Source organism: Stegastes partitus, unplaced genomic scaffold (assembly GCF_000690725.1).
Source record: "Stegastes partitus isolate 25-593 unplaced genomic scaffold, Stegastes_partitus-1.0.2 Scaffold609, whole genome shotgun sequence".
Classification (NCBI taxonomy): Eukaryota; Metazoa; Chordata; class Actinopteri; family Pomacentridae; genus Stegastes; species Stegastes partitus.
Genome location: NW_007578340.1, coordinates 156,542 through 180,664, shown reverse-complemented (window position 1 = coordinate 180,664; position 24,123 = coordinate 156,542). Strand labels below are relative to the sequence as shown.

The 24,123-nt window shown below is 40.2% G+C and overlaps 2 protein-coding genes across 2 annotated transcripts in view; both read right to left on the bottom strand.

Annotated features, from left to right (window-relative positions):
* Window positions 1-8,272, bottom strand: part of tmem94 (transmembrane protein 94) — a 51,142-nt gene extending 42,870 nt beyond the window's left edge. The window contains exons 1-2 of the mRNA XM_008289362.1: window positions 8,187-8,272; window positions 6,057-6,424 (exon numbers count right to left, since the gene is read on the bottom strand). Coding sequence (XP_008287584.1) covers window positions 6,057-6,080 — 24 coding nt within the window. The 5' untranslated portion in view covers window positions 6,081-6,424; window positions 8,187-8,272. The remainder of the gene's footprint in view (window positions 1-6,056; window positions 6,425-8,186) is intronic.
* Window positions 8,273-18,338: 10,066 nt separating this feature from the next.
* LOC103362861 (unconventional myosin-XVB-like) overlaps window positions 18,339-24,123 on the bottom strand; it is a 68,155-nt gene continuing 62,370 nt past the window's right edge. Inside the window, exons 44-47 of the mRNA XM_008289371.1 lie at window positions 21,468-21,601; window positions 21,244-21,377; window positions 20,410-20,550; window positions 18,339-18,851 (exon numbers count right to left, since the gene is read on the bottom strand). Coding sequence (XP_008287593.1) covers window positions 18,807-18,851; window positions 20,410-20,550; window positions 21,244-21,377; window positions 21,468-21,601 — 454 coding nt within the window. The 3' untranslated portion in view covers window positions 18,339-18,806. The remainder of the gene's footprint in view (window positions 18,852-20,409; window positions 20,551-21,243; window positions 21,378-21,467; window positions 21,602-24,123) is intronic.

Below are 24,123 nucleotides of genomic sequence, written 5' to 3'. Positions count from 1 at the left end.
CACAGGCTTAGTCCACCCATGAACAAAAATAAATGCGGTTTTCATAGAGAGAGAAGGGAAAATGAGCCATGAAGGAACACAACCTTTTCCCATACTCCCTGTCATTGTCAGGATGTGTGTGTCTCGAAGGTCTGCACATACACAAATAGGAAAACTCACGCATACACGTGTACACACTGGGTTCAGCTTTCAGGCTCTACATCCCACGCAGCCGAGCTATAAATATCTTCCCATTTCCCAGAGTAACAAAGCCTCAACAAAAATCCTTCAGACAAACGTAAACAAGCAGACATACAAGGAGCTGAACAGCCTTAGTAAAGCACAGCATGCCCATAAACTAGGAGGGATCAGGCTTAACCTTGGATGCCTCCCAACAAATTAAGATCATTACGTCAATGTGCAAACACTCCTATTGATACCAAAAGATTTGGTCTAACTACGGAATACTGGACTAACAACAGATAACAGTCTGCTATAAACTGACAGAAAGAAGCATGAGACAACTTACACCACCCCTCTTCCTGAGAAAGAGACCTTCTCTCATCTTCAACACCATGATGGCCACGCTCTGCTCTGCTCCTCTAAAATCTGTAACACTGTTGTTGTGCTGCAAGGGCAATGTCTAACGACGACAATGATAATATTTCAGAGTCAGGATGAAAATAAAACACTGACTGAAGAGACTGCCTGCTTATGTCTACAGTCAGAAGAGAGCTGGTGATGCTGCAAAACCTCACCCAAATTTCCCTCGTCACCGAGCTGCAGACAACAGAGCTCAGCTTCAGTGCACGCTGCCAGCTGGACTTTAATTCAAATACACAGAGTCTGGCTGTCTCTCTGGCATGGTCTGTGCCTCACTCATTTCAACTCAGTTCAGCAGCTGGCTGGGACGCTGAGCAACAAAACCACCACTTCAGAGGCGGGAGGTGGGGGTTGGCATGGGTTGTCTGGGTTAAAAGAGGCCAGACATAGTGGGGAGAGAAAAGGGGCTCTGTTGATGTGACAAACAATGCCAACCTGGTTGGGCTTTTTCTCCCTCTCTTGCCAGCTTTGCATATTTTTGGAATGGAGGGATCCACAGAGTAGCCACAAAGAGAAAAAGGTAGAAACAAAAAAATAATAGGGCCAAATGATATGGATGGAAACTTAATCACAACCACATCATAGGTCCATTGATAAGAATTGAGATAAACAGGAGACCTTCATAGACGAGTCCTGAAGTGTGTAATACAAAAGAAAACTCCTGAACAGCTACTGAGTGGAGCTTGTGATGAGCCTGTCAGTGTTAGTCTGGCATATCAAATGTCTGTAAAAGACAATAAATATTTTCAACTTGATATCTCGTGCAATGATCTGTGTTCCACTGTTATGCATTATGTTACCAAACAGCAGTCAGTACTTTTAGCTCCTCATGTATGCAGCCATCAAAACAACAACACTGAATTATCACCTGTCTTGATTGAAATTCAAATAAAATTAGATTTTTTTTTTCCGAAGAACTCTTTAAAATATGTTTTTATTCAAACCAAACTAAATGCTGATCAGTTTACGCTATGAGAAAAGATAACAAGTCAATGTGAAAACTGCTTTTCTGTGGTAGGGTCCTCCCATGCAGTCAGCACTGCAGATACTGAATGATAACAACATGGGCAGGTGCAGCAAAGTGAGATTAGTGGGTTAGCAGGGTATGTTGAGCTTAAAGCCAGAGTTTTCAGTATCACGAAGGTGGTTCTCTTTTTACCTGACTAGATCTCCATGGTAACTTATGCTGTGGAGCTTCCCTGGTTGGGAGCAGGTTATGTTCAGAGTTTCAGATTTAAATCGGCTGGAAAGAGCTTCTCCCTTTAACTAGATCGTTTCCTGACCATTATTTATGAGCGATACAGATTCTCAGCTTAGGGAATGTGTTTTATCTGTAAACATGCTGAGTTGTGCGTCACTACTATCACTGAATGAAGCCATGTAGTTACAATATCGCACAGTTGGTGGAGACGGGGCGCTCCGCACAGGCAGTACTTGGCTGCCGATGCCAGTTAAGGTTGGCGGTCACAGTTCTGTCACCATCGGCGGCGACGGCGGGGGGTGTGCAGGCTGGTGGCAGGTTGCGGGCAAATATATATCATATACCATCAAAACGACCGGATAGTTGGATATTTGGATGTTCGGGTCCAGCCCTACTGTAAATATAACGTTGCCATGGGAACCCGACATCTTAAGTTGGCGATGCAGAAATTACATAAATATGTTTTTATGTTTGGCTCTGATTTGTTGTCAAGTCTGTTTACACTGCTGGTACTGTAGCTGATAGAACACAGATGAAAAAAATGGATTATTCTCCTGGTATTAATTACAGAGAATATTCAATCAATAACATTAATTTCACTCTGATTGGGCCAAAAATTAAAGTGTTATCCTGCACTATGGGACAGTGTCAGACTTAAATGCACTTCAATAGATGATGATGTTTAAATGTATGAAGTTTAAAGTTTAACTTTAACGTGCAGCTGTCAGTTGGAAATAAGCGGCTGTATCGGTAAAATATTATATATTAACACGTTTGACAGTTTTCTACCAGTATTCCTGTCTTGCACCATTTACAGTAGCAGCACTTTTTACCGTCATATTTTTAAAAATATATATATTCCTCATTGTTCTCCGTTAAAACAACGTGTTGACTGAAGCCGCTGCACACGATCGGTTCATTTTGTGCAGAAGAAGAGTCACGTGATGTGTTAAACGCCCCTTTTTATGTGAACACGCACAGAGTCTGAAACAGAAAGCCTGAGTTGATAAAGAAAGCTGATAACCACCTTCGTGATGCCCGTTATCTCTGGCTGGGGCTTTTGGTTTTTTGATTCGGCTTACACAAAGAAAGCCTGGCTATGTCAAACTTGCTTCGTAGTATACCCCTCAGGTCTGCTGAGACTTGAGAGAAAGAAAAAAAATAACACATTTTTGTGTATGTGGCATTGGAATAATCAGGGACAACTAAAAGCTTATCAAAGCACTTTTAAGACATCTGGATGAGCACACTGAATTGACTTCAGCTGTTAATTTTACATGAACACATCATCAAATTACTTAAGTCCTGAAATGTTACTGTTGTTATTGCTTGTGAGCTGCATTTGTTGTAGCAATGTGTCACAAAAATGTACACAGCTAACATAGTGATAACACCAAAACAAAGCCTTAGTCTTAGTCTCGCACACTTGAATTGGAAAGCATAAAAACCAGTTCTGTTGTTATACATTGGCCACCGGCCCCCTACTACTGGTGCTCAGTACAGATAAAGTCATTATAGTGGGTGACTTTAATATCCACGTAGATGATGAGAACGACAGCCTCAACTCTGCATTTAGTTCATTGTTAGACTCAGTTGGTGTTTTCTCTCAAAATGTAAATAAACCAAAGCACAGTTTTAATCACAAGTAGCAACTTGCCTCTTATTTATCTTATTGCAAACATGAGTTAACAAACACCTTTATGTGATTTTCAAATCTTTCTCAGTAAAGAAGGACTCAGGCTGCTTTGTCCTCAATCAATGAGTTAAACTATTTGGTAAAACAGATTAAACATTTTAGCATGATAGGATAGGCTCCAGCCCCCTGAGACCCTAGTGAGGATTCAGCGGTGTATAGATGTTGAATGGATGATTCAATATGTAACAGCACCGAGTGTTTGCAGTAGTTTTTGAGAAACAGATTCAATTGATTTGATAGATTAATTGATTTGTTTTTTAACTCTGGCATTGAGAATCATGGAAATTCAATAGCATTGGTACTGACTGGAAAATTTGGCACTGTGGCATCCATAATGTAAGACAAGAAAATAAAGCATACAGTGGGTCGTTCAAATCCAGTTTTATCTCCAACCCAGTAAGCAGGAACCATTTGAAGGCTGACACGTCCTGTGCTAGTGACTTCATAACAACAGGTATTCTCCACGCTTCTCTTACTAATGTGTTTACAGCGTATGAAACAACCGCTAAAGCATGACAACAAACATCGCCACATTATCAATTGAAATGTATTAAATGAAAGGTCTACTCTACCTCCTCCTGTAGCGCATACATGTCTCCTTGAGGAAGACAGCTCCATGCTTCTGACTGTATTGCAATAAGTTAATGATTACATAACAGAACACAGCACATAGGTGAGATAGATGATGTAGAAAGTTCAGGTTTAAGCCGGTTGAGCAACAGGTCGGTATCAGCCACGTTTCCGCTCCTACGCACGTTATGTTGACCCATAGGTGCCTGGTTGTGAAATGCCCCTCCTACTCATCTATGTTTAACTGGAGAGGTTTGATCTTTTCACCCTTCATGGGGGCAACTGAAATGAGCGGCGGGGGGTTTGTTTTGTTGTTTTTTTAACAATAATGCGGAGTTCATAAGACAAAGTTTATACGAGAGAACAACAAAAATATTCATAGTGCTTGTATACATATACATACTCCTGATTCTCATCATTTACTGTATGCATCATTGGTAATAATTACAGTGTTCAGTTTGCAAAATCCAGTGACTTTCCCTACGTAACAGCTTTACTCTGTCCTCTCCTCCAGGGGATGCAAATATATTTTCAGCACCACAGAATTTTAAGATAGAATCCATCTCTGATATGTCTTCTTATAGTGACATGCAATCGAATACTCAAGAGTTCTAGTGCTAGCAGCAGTTAGCAATCCGTTAACTCTGGCCGGCATATCACAGACAGTAGGGACATTCAAGCATACTGAAGGCATTATCAAGAGTGAAAACACCCAATTCTTTTTCAAAAAAGATTCTCACATACAAATCAAAATAACTGCATTGAGCTTGTTCATTAGCTACCTGGACAACAAACAGTGTTTTTCTCATGATGGTAGGCAATTACTTCTTCCTTTCTGACAATTACTTGCGTTTGCAACTTTCAATATACAAAATCTCCTGCAGACAGATCCTTATGTAATGGCAAAAATTGTAAATAAGGAACTATATGGAAGTAGAGAAACAATGAATGGCCTTTGGAGTTCATGAAATCAACCAGTTACAGTTCATCTTGTTTGTATACGAGTCACTAAACAGAGCTCTTCCCCTATTTTTTTGTGAACTGTTGTCTTTAATTATCAAAATCACAACCATTCTACTGAACTCAGACATCCTTTATGTCAAACAATTATTAAACTTTAATTTTCATACACCAGCTCAGAACAATCTACCATCCACAACAGAATCATCTGTTTAGATTTATATGAAACATTTTAACTGCATTCTGTAGATTAAAACAATTGTGGTGGACTTTCTGAGGTTTTTATGAGGGCATCTTCTACTGTCTCCATTATCTCCATTATTGCTGAACACAAAATATATAACTGCAATTTTACTGTTGGAATTTGATTTGCAATATAATTTATTAATATAAAGAAGTAAAGGTGATACCATCAAAAACGTGACCGTCACATACAGAGGACAGCATGAATGTAACACCACTGACAACAGTTTGGGGCAGAACCACTGCTTAAGGTATATCCTAAAGTGCTGTCTTTGCAGTTTGCTGATTGTATTTTTTCAAAACATGATTACGATTTAAAATCAAGTAAATGTTCAGATGCTGAGCAGTACAGCGCCACAGTTGGTGGGATCACATGCTCTCCTCAAAAACTTTCAACCTTTGAAATTCAAGATGATGTTTTATTAAAGTAATAGATTTGTAGCACAACCAGTACCCATCTGCCTGGTCTTGTTGCAGTCTTTTACTGATCTGCATGTTTTAGAAATTTCAAACAAGCCGTCACTAGTCTCCAATGCTCGAAATAAGCTTTCTGTGATTGACGACCAAATATTTTACCAGCATTTAAACAGAATGAAGCTTTTCCGCAACTAAATTTGTTCCTTGTCGAGCATCACAAACAGATTTTATAAGATCAGAAACCTATGCCAGGAGACATTACAACACAGCTAAGCACTATCCTTAGTTCAGTCTAAATCCTAGGTGTACTCTCGTTCAGTAAACAACCACCACCACAGGGACATTTAAGTAGCATAGGCAAATGCTGAGCTAAGCAACCTAACTCACCTGCTTCTTATCCTGCAGCTCCATAGCAACCACAGCCACTCAACATGCTCCGCTCCTCAACCAGCCAACGCCACCTGGCAGAGCCCTGTCACACTTAAGGGTCCTGGCTGGATCCTTCTCAACCCACCGCCTGTGGAAGCTGCAGGTCAAGTGGCTCAGATATGGAAGGAGGAAGTTGGAGAGGGCAGGTGGGTGCAGCCTTGGTCCTCCCCCCGGCAACACCTGCTGCCCTGCCTCTTCTGCCAGTGTGACAGGAAGCACCAGCAGAGACAGGCAGGGATCTCTGGAATATGGGGGTTTTATTGGGAGGGATTAATTGCTGATCAGGTGTAGCACAGTGATCCTCTTCATAACATTCATGTAGAAGTCTGTGAATAAATGACAGATTACACAAATCAATTAACAATCAAGTCCAAATGGAATGACATCTACATCGATCTCATTTAAACTTAGCTTCAATTCTGTCATTTTGTGTTCCAGTGAGCACACAATGTTACCATAATAGCTTTATTGACAAGCCGAACGAAGCCCAGGATGCACTGGCACCACTCACTCTGACCACATAAGCAGCTTCCTCTGGCACAAAAACCCTCTGAACTCCAGCGTCAGCAGTCTCCACAAACAAAGAGTGGACAGTGCTCAGCCAAACAGAGGAGAAAAGAGGCAGACAGACTGAAGGGTGAGAGGGTTGACTGACTATGAAGTAAGACTATCCGAGACACAGAAAATCAAACCAAAAGTCCTCTCAAAGTGGAGGCAACGCGAGGAAGTCAAACCGGATTAAAAGTTCATCTTTCAGAATGCAGGCAGATGTATTGTTCACTGATGCACACAATTCAGTGTGCATTTAAGAAAAACTATTCTCAATCTGAAATTATTGTGCAAGGTTCTCTGGATAATAATAATGAGACAAATTACAGGTTTTTTTTCTCTTTAAGTGAAAGTTGTGGCAATGAGAGGGCAGAAACAATAGGAGGACCCTGAAAGTGAAGCAGCTAGATGGAACTTTGGTATCATTCACTTAATTACCTACACTTCTGCATTTCCTACTGCTACATGTCAAAGTAACTTGACAGTGAGTTCTGTGAAAAATGTGGGTTCTTTAAAACATCAGCTTCAGTCAGGTGTTCAATGTATGCCAGGAAACAGCGTCCTGATCTGCCCACTGTGTTTGTCCATGGTAAATCTTCTTTAATCTACTTCTGGGCGAAAGTTTCTGTTTGGGAAGCTTGTTACGTAAGGCTTAACTCTCACATTACCCAGAATATTCAATTTCCAGTAATTGGGGAATACCAAAGCAGGTGATGACAGACCTTGGCATCACATTTGGCTGCTGCTGCTGCTGCTGCTGCTAGCCTTTAGCCACTAGCCGCTAGCCATTAGCTTTTAGCCACTAGCCATTAGCCCAGAGTACACACTCACCTGCAGCCTCTCAAACAAGTCACCGTTGCTACGAATTTAATCAGGAGCCAATACTTATCAGCCGGGCTTGATTTTATTGATGTTATCCCCTATTTGTAGGATACAGAAATAAAGCTGTCAGTGCAAGATTTAACTTAAACCTAGACTGTATATTCGTGGTCAGGTGTAAACAACTTGCTGACAGATGTAGGAAATGTCACGTCTCGGTAACACGGATGCATGTATGATGTGACAACATGCTGGAAGGGACGTTGAAGCACTTAGCTACCAAGTAAACTGGGTTCTTAATGTTTATGGGCCAGCTTTAAGTACAGCCCTGCTAAAGACGTCGTTAAACAATGAAGAACACAACGCTCAGCCCACTAATTACAGGCTTTTTCTGGAGAATATGGGAAGTAGCAAGCATGAAAGGTCAAAACACACGACGCCGGTGTAACGTTCCTTAAACACGTATCAATGCATTGACAGCACATCGTCCACCACGTTTATCATGAGTGGACGGTACCACTGCTGACAGATACAGAGTCTCAGTCAAAGTTTCGATCGTCCCCTTGTCGAGGCTCAGAGGCTGTTTCACGGCTACACGTCCCCGGTTGCTTCCTTCAAAGGCAGATGCTAACAGAGCAGAGGCTCTCACCTAACTACGCTTACGTTGATGCTGCATGCGCTATAACACACCCCGGCGATGATTAGCCTTTAAGAACTCACCTTTCGTTATCTTCAAGTCGTTGCTGATATCCTTTGTAAAATATATTTTCCTCTCAAATACAAACGGACTTCGGTGCCTTCACTTGTCTGCAGCAGCCATGTTGGGGAACCGTCTGCTCAGAGGAAGGAGAGCTGTGTTGTAATTGGACGGCGCTACAGTACTCTCTTCTCTGATTGGCTGAGTGAAGAATGGGAAAAATTCTATACTTCTATTACCGTGAAGGTTCTATTTTGAAAAAGGAAGCCTGAATTAATGGGGAGCAGGTGACAATTCAAGATTCTCAACGTTGCGGTTGAATTTTACCAGATATTACAATTCCATTATTAGTATGGTGAAGTAAGGTGGCTGCTACGTTTTCCTAAGCCTGTTGATGTCAGTCAGCTTTTACATGACACATTTTCACAATCAACGTTTTACAGAATACAAAGAAAAGCAAATCAGAACTTTCGGGATGACAGTCTCATACAGAAGTAAATTTGTGGAAGGGGAGTCCCTTTCTCGTGAGGTCAGGGACGAATCAGAGTGCAGACAGTGGAAATAGGAATTAGTTCTTTGTTTGTCGTTTTCTTCCATTGATATATATGTATATATACACATCACAAGAAGTTTGCACACATTGTATGAAAAGACACAAAAACCTTTTCCCCTCACTATCTGACATTAATTACACGTGACTAAACTTTCCTGCATTAGATCAGTTAGGATAACCAAAGTCATTGCTATTTGCTAAATATCAGAATAAAAAGAGATTGTTTTAGAGAATTTTTACTACTTTCTTCAAAGCCAGAAGTTTACATACACTATGATTACTATGCCTTCAAACTATTTGGTAAAGCCCAGATGATGATGTCATGGCTTTGGAAGCTTTTGATAGGTTAATTGACAACGTTTGAGTTAATTGGAGGCACACCTGTGGATGTATTCCAATGCACACCTCAAACACACTGCTTCCTTTAGTGACAACATGGGAAATCCAAAGAAATCAGTCAAGATATCAGGAAGAGAATTGTGGAGCTCCACAAGTCTGGTTCATCCTTGGGTACAATTTCCAGATGCCTGAAAGTTCCACGTTCATCTGTTCAAACAATTATACGCAAATACCATGGGAATGTCCAGCCATCATAGTGCTCAGGAAGGAGACGGGTTCTGCGTCCTAGAGATGAAGTGTTTTGGTGAGAAATGTGCATATCAACCTCAGAACAAAAGCAGAAGACCTTGTGAGATGCTGCTGAAGCTGGTAAGAGAGCGTCATTATCCACAGTGAAACCAGTCCTGTACCAGCATGGGATGAAAGGATGCTTAGAGAGGAAGAAGACATTACTCCAAAAGCAACGTTAAAAAGCCAGATTAGAGTTTGCAAATGCACACAAGGATAAAGACCGTCATTTCTGGAGACATTTCCTGTGGTCTGATGAAACTAAAACTGAACTGTTTGGCCATAATGACCATCGCTACATTTGGAGGAAAAAGAGGAAGCTTGCAAGCCTGAGAGCACCATCCCAACTGTGAAGTACAGGGGTGGCAGCCAGTGACGTGCAGTCAGGGTAGACGCGGTAGGCACTGCCTACCCAAGGCTGAAAGGAATAAATAAAATCATTCCATTTTAATTAGTTTTTATATATTTTTTTCAATTTCATTTATAATAATAAATCTTTTATGTTTTCTAATTTTTCAAATGACAATTTCCAAAAGCTCTTATTTTGTTTATACACACACACACACACACCTACACACACACACACACACACACACACACACATATATATATATATATAATTTTTGATAAGAAAGAAAGATGTTTAGTTTTGCTGTAAAAGGTTTCAGTTGTTGAATAAAAATGTGAATGACCTACTATCAAACCAGATAGCTACTCTAGATGGCATTGCCTTGGTCTCCAGTTTTACTGTAAAGAACCTTGGAGTTATTTTTGACCAGGACATGTCATTCAATAGCCATGTAAAACAATTTTGTAGGACAGCCTTTTTTCATCTAATATTGCAAAAATCAGGAACATCCTGTCTCAGAGTGATGCTGAGAAACTAGTCCATACATTTATAACTTCTAGACTGGACTATTGTAATTCCTTATTATCAGGATGTCCTAATAACTCTCTCAAAAACCTTCAGCTGATCCAAAATGCTTCAACCAGGGTTCTGACAGGAACCAGTAAGAGAGATCATACTTGTCCTGTATTAGCTTCTCTTTATTGGCTCCCTGTAAAATCCAGGATATAATTTAAAATCCTGCTTTTAACATATAAAACTCTCAATGACCAAGTTCCATTTTACCTTAAAAACCTTATTGTGCAGTATCATCATAACAGAGCCCTTCGTTCTCAGACTACAGGTCTACTTGTGGTTCCAGAGTTTCCGGAGTTTTCCTCGCCTTTGGAATCAGCTCCCAGTTTGGGTTCGGGAGGCAGACACCCTCTCTACTTTTTAGGTTAGGCTTAAACGTTTCTCTTTGATAAAGCTGATAGTTAGGGCTGCTCAGGATCACCTGATCTGTCCCTTAGTTATGCTGCTAACGCTTTAGACTGCCGGGGGATTCTAATGATGTACTGAGCTCCTCTCCTCTCCTCTCAGAAAATTGGTCGTACTTTTCAAAGTGAATGGTACAAAAGGAAGGATTGGCTCTGTGGATGTGCTACACTGAACCGGCTCTTCTGCTTTCCATGTTTGCTGGCGGCACTGACAAGGTCGGGACTAATTTGCCCTGTGCCATAGCCAAACATGAAAAATCTTGCATCTCTGGCTCTGATATCCATCGAAAAAGGGAGGCTCATTAAACTGAAGGCCAAGATAGAGGAGTTTTACAATACTGTGATCAAAAACTTTGTCAAGAAGGACAGGCGCAAGAAGAGTAAGTCTAAACTCTCTCTGACTCCATTCAGTCCTTCAGTCCTCACTGCTTACTCCTTCTACAGGAGTAAGCTACAGTCAGGCAGCATTACAGGCAGAGACGTTCAAGGTTCTAAGGGGCCCCAGGCAATCAGTGAATCAGTCACATTTTGGGAGTGGGCTGAGCGGAACTACTGACAGATAAGTTCATAACCACATTGTGACATTAACAATGACTCAACATGTCTCCTGTTTCATTTAAACTCTCTTTGCCATGTGTCATGACGACTGACGCGTGCTTCTATGTGTTGATCATGCTTTTCATTTACGTTGCATTGCTAAAGTTGTGCTAACCTGGCTTAAGCTACATCCTGTCTGTTTATATCAGTAATAACATCGCTGTAGTTATGCCAACCTAGCATAACATTAGCTAACAGCTTAAAAGCCAGTAAGTAACTGCAGAAACAATGTACAAAACATTTGAGAGTACAGAACGACTGTTCATGAGTCCCTCAGCTTGTTATTAATGACATCAGTGTTAATTCAGGTATGTTTTGATTATCCATGAATCTGATAGTAGATAAAAGAAGATAAAATGAATGCAGGACTGTAACATTGGCTGGAAATCACAATATGGTGGAAATGAACTGCTTGGCGGAGGTCTGTGCTGTCCGAGGGCTTTTCTAGTTGTTTTATGGATTTGAAATGCTTGTTCTTAATAGCTGATATCAACCAAATAACTGTGTGAATGGCATGAATTAAGGGCAAGAGGACCTGCACGCATAAGCCTATTTGTTGTATTCGGTTGTTGCGTTCAGGTATTCTTTCATTAAATGTGTATCTGGGGTGTGGACCCTAGAGAGAGAGAGCGAGAGAGAGATGTTTCAGCACCACAGACAGCTCCACATCCAGTTGTCATTTTCTCAGTCTTTTTGCATCTCAAACACAAACAAGGAATGCACTGTGTTGTCATGAGATCTAAAGTTAATTGGGAGAGTCTGGGGACTACTATTGAATTATTGTTTAAGTTTTTTAATGGTGTTTCATTTTGTTAGATTCAGCAGGCACTTACCAGCCTACACATATAAATTGTCATTGGTGTGTCCGTCGCAATTTGCGACTGCCTGCATACCTAACCCTAGAGCTCACGGCACATGCCTGGTGGCAGCATCATGTTGTGGGGGTGGTTTGCAGCAGGAGGGACTGGTGCACTTCACAAAATAGATGGCATCATGAGGAAAGAACATTATGTGGAAATATTAAAGCAACATTTCAAGACATCAGCCAGGAAGTTAAAACCTGGGCACAAATGGGTCTTCAAATGGACAGTGACCCTAAGCTTACCGCCAAATTAGTTCCAAAGAGGCATTAGTGTGCAGAGCTGAAAAGGCGCATGGAGCAAGGCAGCCAACAAACCTGACTCAGTTCCATCAATTCGGTCAGGAGGAATGGGCCAGAATTCATCAAACTATTGTGAGAAGCTTGTGGATGGAAACCCAAAACGTTTGACCCAAGTCATACAGTTTAAAGACAATGTTACCAAATACTAAGGAAATGTATGTAAACTTCTGACTTTGTTGAGCAAATAGAAATCATTCTGGTAATCCTGACTGACAGGAAAACTTAGTCTGATTTAATGTCAAACAGTGAGAAAAATCTTGTTGATTTCAGTATAGATAAAAGCAACTAGCAACTGCTTGTGAACTGCAGTATTGTTCCTGTTCTACCTGGATGCCTGAATATTAATCCCGCCTTTACTTGAATGCAGCGCTACAAGTGAAAGCCTCGAAGAGTGGATTAATGTCAAGATAAGATACGTTAAATACTTGTCTTGATTAACTTAATCTTGGTTCAAGAAAATGATTCAGCTTCATGTTGCCTCCTTTTTTTATTTTTTAACTTCAGTGATGAATCATAGCTCTATTTACAGTGGTACAACCTGGAAAAAAATTTAAAATCAAAAATTACTGTTCTTGGGTATTTCCATTTTATGGTACTTTGTGTCCTACTCCAGTACACTTACGAGGACAATATTGTAACTTTTATTCCACTGCATTTATTTATTTTTAACAGATTGCTGGTCCTAATATTCCATGCAAAAATATATAAAATATGTAGATATTGTGGGATCCAAATGTATGATCCAAACAGCACATTAAAACTCTGTCATGTTCAATGCTGGGAATATGTGTACTACTTGGCTTAACTGAAGCACTTAATGCTATTGACTACTTGATTCTTTCAGACTGACTTCACAGTCTGATTGGCCTTTCTGGTGCTGTTTTTAGCTGGTTAAAAATCTTGAATGGTCCTCTTAAAGCTGTAAAATTAGTTATCGTGTTCCTGTACGTTTTTTGTTGCTGCTTCAAAATGTCATCAGAAGGCATGCCATTGTTTAGTATAGTTTTGCTGATGACACTCAGCTATACAATGCTGTGTCTTCTTATGAACAAATGCCAGTCCATGCCCTTTTTAACTGTATTTTAGATATCAAGTCATGGATGAGGGCTGTATGGTGGCTTGGTGGTTAGCTCGGTGGTTAGCTCCATCGCCTCACAGCGAGAAGATCCCCAGTTCATCCCACTAGGACGCCTGGGATCTTTCTGCATGGAGTCTCCATGTTCTCCCTGTGCAGTGTGGGTTCTCTCCGGGTTCTCCGGCTTACACACACACAAACACACATAACTTTCAAGCTGCATCTCTCAGTCAGTCAGTACTGAGTCAGTAAACTGAGGTCAGGTTGCTGCTGTGGTGAAATTTCACACAGTGTATAAATCAATACTTGTCAGATCTGGCTGGACCTGCTTCTCACGGCTTACATATCAACCTTGTTTGTGGGAGCCAGTAAGAGATGGAGTCTGGCTCACACAATTTTTTTATATATATATATTTTTTTAACATTTCTGTATATTAAGGATGATCTGGGAATTTTAAAAGTGTCCATAGGACTGTAGCCAACCTCCCTGGACGTGGCCGCAAGAGGAAAATTGATGACAAATCGAAGAGATGTATAATACGAATGGTAACAAAAGAGCTCAGAACAACCTCTCAGACATGAAAGGTGAACTCCAAGGTCAAGGTACATCAGTGTCAGATCGCACCATCCGTCGTTGTTTGAGCCAAAGTGGACTTCATGGGAGACGACCAAGGAGGACACCATTGTTGAAAACAAATGATAACAAGCCAGACTTTAATTTGCCAAACTGCATGTTGACAAGCCACAAAGCTTCTGGGAGAATGTTCTATGGACAGACGAGACAGAACTGACACTTTTTGGCAAGGCACATCAGCTCTATGTTAACAGAAAAATGAAGCATATCAAAAAAAGAACACTGTCCCTACTGTGAAACATGGAGGAGGCTCTGTTATGTTCTGGGGCTGCTTTGCTGCATCTGGCACAGGGTGTCTTGAATCTGTGCAGGGTACAATGAACTCTCAAGACTACCAAGGTATTCTAGAGAGAAGCGTGCGGCCCAGTGTCAGAGAGCTTGGTCTCAGTCCTAGGTCATGGGTCTTGCAACAGGATAATGACCCAAAACACACAACTAAAAACACCCAAGAATGGCTAAGAGGAAAACAGTGGACTATTCTGAAGTGGTGTTACGATCCAGCCTCTAGGGTTAGCTGGATGTAAGTAGAAACCAGATGGAAATGGTTCAGGTAAAGCAATTTATTGTTCAGTAACGTAAATGAACAGAACACAACTGTGACAATACAAAAGAGGGTGGATGTTGCTACAATTAAAAGAACCACATAACCAAACGAAGGCTATCAGAGTTGCAAAGCTAGCAAACAAAACTCAACTAAACTCTTTAGCCAAAACCTAATAGCAACATCCACACATAAAAGAAACTCAAACTGGTGCCTCAAAACACAGAATACGAAGACACAGGACGCGAGTAACTCCCTCACAAAGTTGTGCAGCTGCTATCAGGAGTCATAGTCTTCACTGAGACTCACTCAAAAACTCCCCACCAAGTTAGCAGCTGCCAACAGAAGTAATATTTCCACAAATTCAAAAGAGCAAGCTCAGACTGAAAGGTTGTGGTGGCTTTTATAGCTAGATGTGGTGATTGCTGGGGGAGGAGAGGCAGTGATCCAATGAGACGTGACCTGAGGCGGGGAGAACAAGGGCAAGAGTGCAGGTCTTCAGCTCCACGTTAATTAGCTGAGATGACTGACAGCTGGTGTCTTGGAGCGAGCTCTCAGGCAGCCACAGTTGGGCCTGCACAGGTCATCTCCACACATAATGGTCTTAGACCACATAATCCAATCCTGGTTTTAATCTGGATCAAACCCTCAGTTTGTGTTGTTCAAAACTTTGTAGTAGGATTGGAATAACTTTGATCCAAAAAAATCTGGATTATTCTGATCCCAGCAGTTTGGTGGATTCGGGGTGGATTTCAGGAACAAAATGTGATTTGAATTAAATTCAAACTTGTCAAATAAATATCCATTCATCCATCCATTATCTATACACCGCTTAATCCTCACTAGGGTCGCAGGGGGGCTGGAGCCTATCCCAGCCGACTTAGGGTGAAGGCAGGGGACACCCTGGACAGGTCACCAGTCTATCACAGGGCTACACTTAGAGACAGACAACCAAGCACACTCACATTCACACCTACGGACAATTTAAAATCACCAATTAACCTCAACATGTTTTTGGACCTTGTGGGAGGAAGCCGGAGAACCCGGAGAGAACCCACGCTGCACGGGGAGAACATGCTCCACACAGAAAAATTCCGGTGCCCCCACCGGGACACGAACCGGCAACCTTCTTGCTGCGAGGCAACAGTGCTGTCAAATAGACACATTTAAAAAAACAACAACAACAAAAAAAAAAACAACCAACTTAATATTTACAGTCTAAAGATCATTGTTCAAAAATAGTTTCTGACAATGGCATCCTGTACTGCATGTTCAGTCACTCTCTCATTCTGAGAGAATGTCGGCGATGTGTCTTCATTTTCAGCTGGCTGCTCAGGTGCATCATTAACGTCATCACAGAGAGGGACATTCTGCTGTGTAGCTATATTGTGTAGGACAATACAAGCCTGTATTATGTTGCACACTCCTTTGGGTTCCACTGGCAAGAAGTTGAGGCACGCAAAGCGTCTCTTCAGAACTCTATTTAAACGCTCAACAGTACACCTTGTTTTGGAATGAGCAGTGCTGAAGTGTGCCTGCTCAGGTGTGTTTGGTGTAAGAAAGTGAGTCATCAGCCATGTTAGGAGTGGACAACATCTGGTTGGATGGCCTGGAGCTTTCTGTATAGATCCTTCTCCTGAAATTTTTAATGGTTCAAGGTTGACATTTAAAGTGTTATATTCAGTTTTACATTTTTAACACATGGAATGTATTGTTATTATTTTTTTTCTTTTTTCTTTTTCTTTTTGTGTAGCAGATATGTTATGGCTGGTCAAAGATAATGAAAATGGAGTGCTTGTGTTATCTGTTTATGTTCCTTCAAATAAATATACTTTGAGTGACCCCATGCTTCTACCTGTTTTTTCTACATACCTAGTAGCCTTCAGTGTGATATGCAGTATCATTTAGAGCACTCATTATCCGGATTTGGTCATCTTGAAAAGTTGGATCTGAATAAGATTGATCCAATCCAACTTTTCTTTGAACAACTGGGATAAAAGTAAGATGGATTATGTGATCCGGATAATTTTGATCCAGATTACACCTTCTGAATAACTGGCCCCTGATGCCCTTCCTGACAAATGTTTTTGTGTTCCACAACTCTATGGTGGGAACACTATGTTGACAAAGGTGAGACAGAGCACATTGGCTGGGTGTGAAGATATGAGACAACGTTCAGCTGTGATTATTACCTGTGTTACCAGCTATGATTATTAGTGGGTTCACATTGTGCTTTCCTGGTTGGCATATCTGGATTTTGTTTATGTCACTGAGATATCACACCTGACTTTACACTCGAGTAATTTTTTTTGAAACAATCAGTTCTTTTATGTTGAGTTCTCCACAGAGCAGTAGGACAGGTTGTAGATGAGAGCATTGGGCTTTCAAAACAGCAGGATGCTCTAAAGGAGGCTCCCAAAGGACAACTGCATCAGAATATTTAGCTTTTAGCTTGGCATAAGTCCCTGACTTTTTGTCTCACACTACTCAATTCCTCAGAAAGCCGTCCTTAAGAAATGAATCGTCCAAACCACTGTGCATTAGCGCTGAGTCCTATTTGCAATCTGTTGTTTTCTGCATTGGTTTGCGACAGGCCAGGATTTAGATTCAAGAACACAACTTTCAGAGGTAACCTCAAAACCTTTTTTTTAAAAAAAAAATTAAAAGTGATTTTTTTTGGCCTTTAAACCTTTATTGTAGAGGTTAGTAGAGAGACAGGAAATGTAGGAAGAAGAGTGGGGAAGGACATGCAGCAAACAAGCCATGGGTTGGACTTGAACCGTGGCTGCTGTATCAGGGACTTTCAGGCCCTGTACATGGGTCGCCTGCTGAACCTATTGAGCCGCCAGGGCGCCCAAAACTTTACTTTGAAAACTTCACTGAGTGGGAGAGAGTTGTCTCAGGAACAATCAGACAGCAACATGATGATGAGATTAACAATGAATTTCATTGACCTTTACGTTTCTCTGGGCTATGGCTCTCAGACAAAAGGGCAACAACAAAGAAACCCTTTTACACACACACACTCACACTCACACACACACACACACATTTATTAGTGAGATGAAGTCTGAAACAAACTGCTTGAGCTCTGAAACTTATTTGAAAAGTGGAAAAGTGAGATTTTCAGATGTACCAGTTAACCCAACATGAGTCCATCTGTTTGTGTTTTGAAGAACAGGTGTGTGCTGAACTCTTGGCTCATTACATTTTCTGTTAATTATGAGAGAAGCTGTTGGGATTGACTTTACACTGCTGCTTCCTTCTATTCCACTTGCTTCACTTCACTTTAGTTATGTTAGCGTAGCTAATTGAATTAGCTTAGGTATGTAAGATAACTTTGTTTGTCACATCTCTGCTCCTGTTTGAGGTAAAACTCAAAATTGGCCAAATATCAGATGTATTTTTATCCTACTGACATCAATTTACATTGTAGTTGTGCACTGGGAGTTCAGTTATCATGATCTGGGTTCAATTCTTGGTCAGTGCAAAAGAACAGTTTCCAAAGTGGTAATCTGACTTATTTGTCATCTTGACATCCCTTCAGAAGTTGAGATGGTTGCATTTTCTGAGGCAAGTATTGGACAAATTGCAGTTGGGACCTGATGATGGCACTTGACCCACCCTTCTTTGAAAATGTTGAAAAATAAACAGTTGAGATGAGATAAATCAACATTTCTTTAATGCTTAGAAATTGTTTGCTTACATTAAACATTAGTATGCACTCAATTCGAATGGTGATTAACCTTCTTTACATCTCAAAAATAGAATTTTAATACACAAAAAGGATCAAATTCAAGGCTTTGATTAAGACTTTGATTTACTTGTACGGTGACAGGTGAATTAGCCTACATCCTCCTGCATTATGATATGATCTTTAAGTGGTACATGGGTCTGCTCTGCATCATTTCTTTTCAGAAAGCACCGGAGAGAACATCTGCATCATGTCTACTTTTCTATTCAGTCAGTTTGATCAATAATTCATGATTCAATGAGTTACACAGAAAGTAAAGATAAATGAACAAAGAAAGAGAAAAACAAGTCAGTCATAGAAGCCAGTCATTAGCAAAACCTGTCTTTACTGTTTGTGATGATTTGTAGTCAGAAACAGAACTGGTGACAGTGGGATCAGCTCTCCATCATTAGAGCGAGGATGTGGCACAACTGTTTCGCCTGAAATAGAAGGTAACACATTGTATTAGACATAAACAACATTAAAAAAAAGATAGATAATTACCAAAATAATCTAATAATCTAATTTTAGCATGTTGGTAATTTTGCTGTGGTGTCTTCAATGTTCGGGTTTCCACAGAACCCAGTGCTGTACGTGAACATTCAGTACCTGCACCAAAATAGATGTTAAATAATCCACTGACAGATAATTATTCAGCAGAATTTTGATATTTGATTATTCAAAATGCCAAATCCTTTGTAGTTTTGATTTCTTGTTTAAAGTCTATCTACTTTATCTGAGGTTACAAAGCTTTTTGACCTTCCATCTCAGGACAACAACTTGACCCCTAAGAAAATGTGATGATGTGATTTTTTTTTTCTTTTTTTACTATTTAATGTCACATATTGACCAAATGATGAATCATTTAATAGAATAAATAATGAAGAGATTGACTGAAAATGATTTATCCATTAGTTGCATAAAACAAGAACATATTTCACGTTTTATACGTCATATGGGTTGTACAACAAACAAATCAAAGTTCATATGTATTTTCCACTGCTCATCAATATTTTTTTTAAAACTGATGTTAGTGTTCAGTTCATGTGATTGCAAAAGAGTTATTTTGCATTGTTACATGTGATGATGGATGAAGTTTTAGGTCATTCAGTTATGAAGGAGGTATTCTCTGGGCTCACATTGTAGCCCCTTTTAGACTTTCACTCCTTTCTGTTAATGTGTCGGCATTTGAGTGTGTCGGCTTTATGTCTGAATTAGCACCCTGGTCACTTGCCAATCTAGTAACATTTCCACATCACTTTCAGCACAAGTCTGAACTGCATGTTGTCACATTAACAGACAGGCACAAGTGGCATATTTCAAGTTGTGAGAACTGATTTGAGAAAACATTCCAAGTATTTCAGCATCACAGGAAGCAAAAGACACAGTTTGCTGCTTCTTATTTCCATCTGCACTTCTCATTTCACATCTTTTACAAAAATGCTACAAATGTCCATGAAAATAAACCTGTACTGCGATGAAGACAGAGTATTAATGTAACTTAATATGACAGCCAGCCTGTCTGAAGAGAAGCACACAGTGTCATTTCCTGTTAGATACTGATCCAGCCTGTCGCCATGTTGGGGTCATTTATATTTACAAGTAATTAATGAAGTTGTGTGTAAATGTGAGCCTCTCTCTCTTTTGCAGACACTCATATGGATCCTGTTGCTGATGCTGCAGGTATTTAATAAACTCAGGCAGCTGGAAGCAAGAAACTAAACTTCAGCTCCTGTTAACTAATGGTGCTATAGTTGCTTTCACTGAAACATGGACATTGGCGTTTCAGTGCATGACCTTGATGAAGACAAGCTTTCAGTGGTCACTGTGGTTGGTATGGCTGTCCCTTCACCAAATAAAGTAATCAAAAGATTATGGAATACAAGACCTGAGGCACCACCACACTCAACCACAACCCCGTGGTACAAGCCAAGTTACACTGGTTCACTGCACAAAGCTACAAAAACAGAACCCATCGTTACAACTGTAAGTCATTACCTGTTTGAGATGAACTATGACTTTTTGGGGTTTAGCTGAATTGCCGTAGTGGATTTCCATGGCTGGCACTTTGCCTTGTTTCTTGGGGCGGATGGTACGCATGGACTGAACATCAGCCAGAGAAATCTGAAAGACTCGCTCCTGTAGCAGAAAAAGACAAATATCATTAGATGGCTGACACTATTATCAACTGAAGATTGGAAAGTCTGTGTCAAACACTTGCTGGATTTATTTAGCATTAGTAGAGAGATGTGGGGGCAAACACAGGTCAAATGATGCTTCGGACTAAAGCTTTGCCGACTTGACTGAAAAGATGAATTTATTGCAGGTCCTGTGTCTGACTGAAAAAACACTCAAGTTGTTAAAGGACATGAGTCACAGCTTTGTTTAGCAGAGCAGTTTAGAAGAGAATTTCTTCCCAAAACCTATCTGATTGATCTAAGGTAGGACACATAGTGCAAATAAATATGGCGGTACTTAGTAGCAGTGGACAGGAAAAAAAAAAATGTATTTCTTTATTCTATTTGAGGCCATTAGTTGAGAAAATAGACGACTTTTACAAGTACCCACTGAAACACTAGTTAGGTGCATTAGCATGATTAGAATGACACAAAACTTAACTGATGTCCTATTAGCACAGACACAAGACAAGATGTAGGAAAACAGATCCTTTGAATGAAATAACAGCTGGTTTTAATCATCTTTTAACAGTGATGAAATTACATATTTATCCCTGTACAACTGGGACATGGTTTAAACAGACACAACCAGTGACAATAAAGTATTGATACTGAAAGGTGTATTTCAGTGCTGTAGGTGATAAAGGGGCAGTACCTGTGTTTTAGGGTGAAGGAACAGCACCTCCTGCTGGCTGATGCTCACCATGCATGGCGAGGGACAACCACTCCGACTCACCTTTTGGGCCAGGACAATGTTCGAGCCAAACAGAGGCAGGTTGCTCAGAAACTCTGAGAGACACAGGATTCAGATGAATCACATTAGTAACAGATTAGAGGAGAGGAGGACATATGAGGAGATAGAGGAGAGGTGCTACCCACCAACGAATCGTATCTTGGCGTCCTGAGGGCTGAAGGACTCCATGGCAACTATCTGACCTTGGCAGAAGGAGCTAATCTCCTCCACTTTACTGCTGAGCCCATCCTGTGGTGGCAGGTACTCCTTTATCATCGACCTCAGGGAGGAAAAAAAACAAAAAGAATTTTAATATTCACAAACAAGCATTAGTTCTGCTAGTCAACGTACAATAGATGCAAATGTTAGTGATAACCAAAAGTTAAAAGGTATTCTATTCTATTCTATTCTATTCTATTCTAACCAAAATAATGCATGTTCTCCTGGTAGATCCGAGATAGCGGCAGAAACTGGCTTGTTGCAGATATATCAGCATTGGTGTATGTACCAGAGAAGATCAGAAATATTACTTAGAAACAGTGTCCATCACATAGTTTGTCCACCATTAAGTGCCGTGCTCTGTGCATAAAGCACCATTCATTTCAAAGTTTTTCTTTAGTTTTACTATTTTCCACAGTGTACAACAAAGCTGAATACATCAAAAATATGAAATAACACATATTGAATTCAAAAGTATAAACAAATATCAGCACATTTTGCTCTTAAAACACCTTCGTATACTCTTGACATTCAGACTAACCTTCATGTCTTAACATAGTGGACTGTCGTCTCTCAAGTTGAGCAGTTCTTGCTATATTATGGATTGAATAAATAAATATAAATATAATAAATAAATTGAATTTCCCTTCTGGGATAAATAAAGTATTTTTCATTTTTCATTTCATTCATTATGGATTGCGACAGTAGCTGAATAGAGATGTTTGCTGTAACTCAACACTTCTTTGACACAACACAACTGTTGCTCTCAAACACATTATAAAGGCAACAACCAGCTAGCTTTTGACAGGACTCATCTATTAGCTGTGGAAACCATTCCAGGTGACCTCTTCATGAAGCTGGGTATCATACTGGTGAACACTGTGCCAAGCTGCCTTCAAGGCAAAAATTGGTTACTTTAGGAAATCTAACATGTGAAACTGTTGTGAAACACTTTTGTTTACTAAATAATTTGGTGTGTGTTATTTCATAATTCCGGTGTCATCAGTTGTAAAATATGAACTAAGCTAGATGCTGTTTATCAATAATATGAGCATCCTATTATTGCTTTATGTTATCAGTATTGTTTAGCATACATGGTTTCAGTGCATGGCACATCATGTTATTTCCTGCCTTTTCTCCATTTCTAGATGTACATCTGCAACGATGTTATGTTGCTTGAAGAAAAACACCAAGCTTAAAACGTGTCACAAACTAGAGCAGCTGCTGGCCTGAGACTTTACAGTGTTCCTTGTGCCATTTTAGTGCCTGTATTTGTGCACATAAGGCTGTTGTCCACTGCAGGAACCTTTGTGCTTGTTTTCACCCCAAGAACCTTTTGAATGTTTGCATCACCTCATCAGAGTTCCTGCAGTGGAAAGCTACCTTCATTGTGTATAAAAAAAAATATAAAATCAGGGTTCCTTCCCTTCCTCGTGTCAAGCAGGTAAGTACAAATACTTTTTCTCTGTTGTTATTTTAAACTCTCAGATATCAGTTTTGGAATTGGCCAAACAAATCCAGTAGTTGTTGGGCTTTAGTGCACACAATCAGTCTAGCAGAAAGCAGCTGATAAATATTGCCATGTACGATGGAGCTCTTCTGTGATGAGCTCCACCATGGTTTATTAGTCATCTAAACACAGTAAAGATGCTCAGGTCTTAGAACAAGACATTGCAATAATCTCCTTTTTATCAATTAGATGCATGAATAAGGTTTTTGAGAAATAAGAGGTGCAACTAGAAATTTTTTTACCAGTTACCAGTTAGCATTGTTTAACAAAAAGAATAGAAGAAAAAACTGAGGTTGGCCCTAAACACCTCAAAAACGCACGATCAAACCAGATAGCTACTCTGGATGGCATTGCCTTGGTCTCCAGTTTTACTGGAAAGAACCTTGGAGTTATTTTTGACCAGGACATGTCGTTCAATTGCTGTATAAAACAAATTTGTAGGACAGCCTTTTTTCATCTAATATTGTAAAAATCAGGAACATCCTATCTTAGAGTGGTGCTGAGAAACTAGTCCATGCATTTATAACTTCTAGACTGGACTACTGGTACTCCTTATTATCAGGATGCCCCAATAATTCTCTTAAAAACCTTCAGCTGATCCAAAATGCTTCAGCCAGGGTTCTGACAGGAACCAGTAACAGAGATCATATTTCTCCTGTATTAGCTTCTCTTCATTGGCTCCCTGTAAAATCCAGGAAAGAATTTAAAATCCTGCTTCTAACATATAAAACTCTTAATGACCAGCTCCTAGTCACGTGGAACTGTCGAAGGAGATGGCTGCCTAGAACTTTCCTCCCCGAAATTCTCCTATTTTCATGTACATTCTATAGTTAAAGCCTATAATTTACATTACAGCGACTTGTAATTGCAGTATAACAACTGTGTGTGACTAGACGTGTCTGAGTCATTTCTCCTCCCTTCATGGCTTCAACTTCAAAAAGCACAGCAGCTAAGCAAGGAATAAACAATGCTAGCATGGCTAATGGCGCGAGTGCAACATTCAAGGCAGGACTCAACGCAGCTGCTGTTCCTAGCCTTGCAAATGATGCTCTTGCCGGACTTCAGGCGATGCT